Below are 6,820 nucleotides of genomic sequence, written 5' to 3' on the forward strand. Positions count from 1 at the left end.
CCCAGAGCTACTGAGAACACTGAGCCCTCCTTCCGGAGGGACTTCCCAACTTTAGGGTGCAGAAGAGTGCTCTGTGGCTGTGCATTCCACTCCCCTGAGCTAACTGTGTTTATTATCAAGCTACTGACCCCACCAGTGCATTCTGGCAAACTGAGATGCTAGACTCAGTTTATTGTTTATAGGGCTGTTCTGAGGATTGCATTGTACACCAAGTAGCGAGCACTTGGAGAAGGCTAAATTCCCACCCTTGTTACAAGGTCGTACATATGGTCCAGACTTTGGATGGGCTGTTTTGTTACACGACGTACGCTCTCACTAATCAGATGCTGGAATTTGCAGGTTAGTGTGCACAGCTGTCATGGTTCATGGGCACACGGAAGTCACTCAGGTTCACCTGGCCCAGAACTGCTTTGCCTGAGGTTAGCCAGTGTGCCTATGCCACCTGGCAGAGAAAGCGAGCCAGGTCCAGGGGTGTGCAGTGCTTCTTGGTCCTGAAGACAGAGTTCCCACCCAGGGGAGAATTTTAAGGCGGGGCCCTCTGGGATTGGGGACACTAGGAGGTCAAATGCCTGGAGGGGGCGGTAGTACACATAGGATCCCAGCCCTGGCCTGGGGTTGGCAAAGGACTCCAGGCTGGATCAAGAGCCCCAGGTGCGGCGACAGTAAGCACAGGAGAGCGCAGGCTGCAGGTGCCCCTAGGACACCTTTGTGGAACGTTCGTTCCCTCGATTCGCCCGCCTAGACCTGGGAGAAGCAGCACCCAACCACCTTGCAGGTGCTACAGGAAGCGCAGGGCGAGGCGGCCGCGGCCCCGCGCGTGGCAGCTCCGGGTCGCGATTCCCAAAACCGAGGTGCTCTGGAGCTCAGGTTACCGGTGGGGTCAGCCGGCCTCGGCAGCCGGCGCGGCACAGAGCCCCGGGCGCGAGTGTGCGTGTGCGGGGAGCACGGCCCTCCCCGCGGCCGCCGCAGCGCCGGCGCCTCCCCCTCCCCCGGCGCGCACGGCCCGTCCCTGTCCCCGGAGGCGGCCCGAGCCGCCGCTCAGCAGCCTTGCCTTCGCCTTGCGCGTCTCCCGCCACCCTCCCTCCCCCAGCTGGACTCCAGGGTCCGCGGGCCCGCAGCTCCGGGCAGGAAAGCGCTGCGATCGCGCACGGGGGCGGGAGGAGGCGACCGGGTGCGGGGCGGCCGCGCTGGAGAGAGGCGCGCGGAGACTCGGCCCCCTCGGCGCTCGCTCGCTGGCTCCCCGCCTCCCGCACTCCGCTCGCTCCCACCCCTTCCCGGCGTGATTGATCCGTCACGGGCGCCGCCGCCGCCGCGGCCGTTCTAAGTAAGCAGGAGCCGGAGCCGAGCCGGGGCCCGTGCCGGCGCCATTGCGCGGGAGCCGCGGGCAGAGCTCGGCGCCGGGCGGCGGGCCGGGCCAGGCCATGCGGGCCGAGTGAGCTGGCGCCCGCAGCCCGCGGCGCGGCATGGCTTCCCCGCCGAGCTCCGGGCAGCCCCGGCCGCCGCCGCCGCCGCCCGCGCGCCTGCTGCTGCCCCTGCTGCTGTCACTGCTGCTGTCGTTGGCGCCCGGGGCCTGGGGCTGGGCACGGGGTGCCCCCCGGCCGCCGCCCAGCAGCCCGCCGCTCTCCATCATGGGCCTCATGCCGCTCACCAAGGAGGTGGCCAAGGGCAGCATCGGGCGCGGCGTGCTCCCAGCCGTGGAGCTAGCCATCGAGCAGATCCGCAACGAGTCACTCCTGCGCCCCTACTTCCTGGACCTACGACTCTATGACACCGAGGTGAGTGTCCGGATGCCTGTGCCGTCGGGGCTGGGGGCGGCGAGGAAGGGGTGAAGCCGCGATTGTCCGATCCTCGCTGGCCGAGGGCACCGCGAACTGTGCCCACCAGGGTCCCACTGGGCTTGGCTGGTGCAGATGGGACCCTGATTTTTAAGAACCTTGCACCTCTGGGAGTGTGTGTGGGTGTGTGCAGAATGGGGTCTCTTTTGACCAGAGGAGTAGAGACGGTATAGGCTGGACCCCCAAAGGCCTGAGGTGGTTATCCCTGTTCAGGTGCTGCTCCTAGGGTTATGGGGTGCCAAGTGGGAAGAACAGGCGCATTGACTATAAAATGGGCCAGCCACAACTGGACTGGCCACGGGGCCTGTTCCCAGACCCCAAGAAAACCAAGACGCTCTTTAGGGTCCAAAGGGTTCCGAGACCCTAAGGGCCTGAGCTCCCGGCAAGACTGGTCGTGTGGTGCGCGTCTACAGCTTAGACCTCGCGCGCCACGGGCAGTCTTGGGGCCGAAGGTTCTGCAGCGCTGCTGCCGGGATCTACCCAGCGCTAGCCATAGCTCCAGTGGTTTTGGGAGACTCCCCTTCCCCCCTCCCTGCCTAAGGTTAGTTGCTCATAGAGTGGCCTGACAGGTCTTGCCCGGGACTCGTGGTGGTGTCCGGCTGCGCTGCCACTTTTGTTCGGCAGCTGCAAGCACAGCAGAGCAGGTGTACACTTGAGGCATCTGAGTCGTGGAAGCCTTGACTTGAAGTGTAGCAGAGGGTTCCCCTCTGGTCTCCTTCTCTGAGCAGAGCTAGAGAACCAAAACCTTTCCATCCCAAGGCCCCGTCTCACTCCCTCTGTCTAGGTTTCCAAAAAGCCTCAGCTCAGACCTTGACAGCCCACCCTGAGGCTAGGAGACAGAGAGGGCCTGAAAGAGCGATCAGTAGTGAGCACAAGGTCGGGTTTGCGAGTTTTTCCGGACCCAAGGAGCCTCTTCTCTTTGGTCGCAGCCTCGGGAGATGCGGCCTGAAGGGGGCAGTGATTTCCTTTACCGTGAGCTCTGTTTGCGCCTCTTGCTTCGCCCAGCACTGCCAAGGTGCAGCTCTTGGCCCTGGCTTCCCGGGCTCCTCTCCTGCGTGCCTCTGCTGGAGCCCCGGGACAGACCCCTTAGGGAAGGAGTATCCAAACTACGTGGTGTAACCTGGGTAGGGCTTCCTCCCCTGCCTGACCCCCTTTTTTTTTATAACCCCAGGAAAAGAGCAGAATGTAGATTGTATCTCATTCCCCACCTCCCCCGCTTCACTGATGAAGCAGCCTGCTGTTCTGCTCTGTAAATAAAAGGTGAAAGAATCGGTGGCAGTTGGTGGCAGTGAGCGCAGGTTGCTGCAGGCGGAGAGGCGTCCTCTGCCTCAGGAAGAGGCACGCTGGGTGGCTGTGCAGGGCTAACCGTGTGTGAAATCACTTTGGAATGACGTTCCTGGCGCTCTCATATTTTACCTGGGCGTTTCAAGTTCTTTCGGGGTACTGGTCTGGCACGCTCAAATAGAGAGCGCTGTTCATTTATATAGAGGCATATCTCGGCACTCTTTCCTGTGGCTTCCACACATAATTCTGGAAGGGACAAGGAAAGGCCGCTTCTTTGGAGACAAAAACATCTGGGGACAGGGGCAGCCCTGCTTGCATCCTGACTATGTCTTGTAGAATGTTTCAAAAGACTCCCTGAGAAGTTTCTTATGAATCCACTATGGTAGCAGAGGGATGGGTGCTTGGTTGCAGGGTGTGGGCCAAAGCTTTCTTTCTTTCTTTTCTTTCTTTTTTTTTTTTCAAGTGCATTTTGGTGACTTTCTAAGTGAGATGGCCCAAAGTCAAGAGGATGCGGCAGAGGCACTTCAGTTGGTTGGGAACATTTAGGTGACAACAGGAGAGGAGCCTAGTGTTAACTGAGCCTGACTTGGGGGCTTTAGGGTTGAACACTCAGAAATAGGTTATTCCCACCCCTACCCTGCCCACCCGTGACCTTGAACCAGACACCTAATCTCTGATCTCTCTAAATGCAGGTGTCCACAGCTCAACAGTGGAGTGGTTAGACATCCTCTGTCGGGTGGCGTCCAGGGGCTGACAGAGAGATGCCGGCAGGCTCCATCCACTGCCAGTGCTCTGTCTGGCAGGCCATAAGCACTCGATCCATGAGTCTGCCTCCCTTCCTGCACTTTCATTTGGTGTGGATCCACCAGTAAGATGCTGTGGCTTTAGGGGGGATAACTCAGTCGCTGCTAGCATTTTAAGAATGCTTCTTTCTCCTGCTTGGTTTTCCGATCTCTAAGAGAGTCAGGGAGGCTACCACTAGAAAAGGGAATTCTGGCTGACAGTCAATGTATCATCTCTTGCAGGAGGTATCACATTTGGGAGAGTGCCCAGGGGCTATAATTACTTCCCCTGCCCCAAGTAAGCTCATCTTTAACATTTTTTTTTCTGAGCCAGAGTGAAGGAAAAAAATCAGTGTGAGAACTTGCAGTGGATCCAGGGCAATCTGAAAGGTGTTCGTCATTTCAGAGTGAGCGATGGCTGTGTTTGTGGACTCTGAGAGCTGTCTTCACACTCGCCGGCTGGTCCCTTATGTCAGAAGATGGGTGTAGTGGGCTAATTTTGCCTGGCTTTGTTGACATTTGATGTTAGTAATTGGCCCCAATAGTCAATGCCACCACCTGTAAAAGAGATGAAAGGTACAGTCAGTATGTTATCTTATCTCACAGGCAAGGTACCTCCTGTATGTGTCGATGTTGGTTGAGCCTCTCCTGGGATGAGCGAAACAGAACTTTCTGTTTTCCATTTTGCAATACTGTAGCCAAATCCCTTACCACTGAGCCATATCCCCAGCTCTCTTTCCACATTTTCATTTTGAGATAGAGTTTCCACAAGCTGCCCAAGCTGGTCTTGAATTCATTCAGTAGCTCAGGCAGGCCTTGAACTTGTACCAACATCTCTAGTACCTGGTATTCCAAGCCTAGCCTAGAACTTTCAAGGCCTCTGTCAGTGCCGCGGTCATAATAGTGAGGCATCACAACAGATCATAGGACTGTCGGGCTTTTTCTTCTTTGGTGTGGCATTGGGTCACTTCAGTAAACACTTGTTTATGGATTCCAGGAGGACATGCATAATAAAAACACAATCAAGGCACTGAAAGGGTAGACAAGAGGAAGTACCAGAAGCTATGTAGAGGCTTTGAAGATCTCACTTTAAGATAAAGCTGGGTGTAGCATTTGGAGTATTGGATTCTTTGCTCTGAAAGCAGTCCAGATACAAAAGGGAGCTCAGTGGATTGCACTGCTTATGTTTATGATAAAAGGGATCTGAGTTCTGTGGTAGTCACATTAGTAAAAGAAAATAATCATCAAGGAATATGCCTAAAAGTAATGGTTGTGGGTCTGGTCTAATTAGTGCCTATTTTAGAAAACCTGACAGATATAGAAAAGCAGAAAGAAAATAATTGCCCATAATCTACCTTTACAAAAATTATTGCGTCTAATAAGCAGGATTATTTATTCCATTTGCCAATGTTTACTGTGCTATATACCTGAGATTCTACTGCTTGTGCATTTTAATGTTTTCTTTCTTTAGCTGACATTAACTCATGTGCATTTCCCATGTCTTCAAATCTATTTGTAAATATGATTTTTAGTGACTGTATGCTATTCTGTCCCATGCACACAAATTCATCATTTCTCTGCTGTTGAATTTCTGATTTCTGACTTGTTACTATTTAAAAAAAAAAAGCAAGCTGTAATCGAACAAAATCAAGTTCTGGAAACAAAGGCACAGAAGCCAAGTGTGCAGCTAGCTCTCAGGAAGCTCACTCTGATGGTGCAGGGATCCAGCTTAAAGGCCAGCACGTGCAAATGATTGACAGACGTGCCTTCTTACATGCCCTGATTGGCCAGCACGCCTTCCGATATGCCCCTGCCTTGAATGGGTTTGCTAACTACCTCCTCTCTTGTGTGCTGTGCTTTTTTTTTTTTTTAATGTGCACAGGAGTGCACATGTAGACATCAGAGAACAACTTAAGAGACCCATTTGTGTTCTACTGTGTAGGTCCTGGAGATTGAACTCAGGTCACCAGGCTTTGTGACAAGTGTCCTTTCCTCTCAGCCATCTTGCTGGACCCCGCGTTGTGTTGTATGAGGGAACAGCAGAAAGAGGGCAGGACGAGAGAACCCCGTCATCCTCAGCTCAGTCTAGAACATGAGAGTAGACAGCTGCACAACCGAGGGACGCACTGCACATTCTGGAATCGCGCTTCCAGAAGAGTGAGCGCTAACAGTATGTGAATTCTACCAATGCAGTCATTAATAAAAATAAAAACAGATAGAGCTGAGTCTGGTGGCCCAGGCTGCCATCCCAGCTACTCAGGAGGATGTGGCAGGAAGAGCATACGTTTAAGGCCTGCTTGGGATCCAGAGTGAATTCCAGAACAGCCTAGACAACTTCGTGTGACCTTGTCTCAAAATAAATGTTTGCCCAGCATGTGTTAGGCTCTGGGTTCAATTCTACTGGGGTGGGGTGGGGGAGGAATGAACGGAGCAGTTTTAGGTTTGGCTTACATTGAGTGGTTATACTCCCACTGAGCAGCTTTTAGTGAGTTCCAGGCTTAAGACTCCTCTTGTAGAAACCCAGATTCTCGTAGTTCATATCACTGAACAAAACCTGGAGCGATCTGTGTTCGGGTATGTCTGTATTCAGAGGCACAGCGAGGTTTTTAAAAATGCCTTCCTCTCCAGGTCTTGGGTCTTGGCCCTGGTCCCTGGTTAGTTCACAGTGAGGCATGCTGTCCCGAGTGGTGGCAGATGGCCTCACACAACTGCAGTTTTGCACACTCTCAGGAAATCCAGCATGAATAATGGTGTCTCCCAAATGCTCCAGCAGAGGTTCTAGACTTATAGCGTTGGCACAAACTGGGTCATGAGTTCATCCCCTAGGCAATCACACGGCATTGATGTGCCAGGCCGGTGCCATGTACCAGCCTATTATGGAGAGAGAGAGAGAGAGAGAGAGAGAGAGAGAGAGAGAGA

The 6,820-nt window shown here is 54.1% G+C and overlaps 1 protein-coding gene across 1 annotated transcript in view; it reads left to right on the top strand.

Annotated features, from left to right (window-relative positions):
* Nucleotides 1-1,463: 1,463 nt before the first annotated feature.
* Gabbr2 (gamma-aminobutyric acid type B receptor subunit 2) overlaps nucleotides 1,464-6,820 on the top strand; it is a 341,698-nt gene continuing 336,341 nt past the window's right edge. The window contains exon 1 of the mRNA XM_050155902.1: nucleotides 1,464-1,775. Within this exon, the coding sequence (XP_050011859.1) occupies nucleotides 1,464-1,775 (312 nt within the window). The remainder of the gene's footprint in view (nucleotides 1,776-6,820) is intronic.

The sequence above is a fragment of the Alexandromys fortis genome, unplaced genomic scaffold (genome assembly GCF_014885135.2).
Source record: "Alexandromys fortis isolate MF-2015 unplaced genomic scaffold, M_Fortis_MF-2015_v1.1 scaffold_92, whole genome shotgun sequence".
NCBI classification, from domain to species: domain Eukaryota; kingdom Metazoa; phylum Chordata; class Mammalia; order Rodentia; family Cricetidae; genus Alexandromys; species Alexandromys fortis.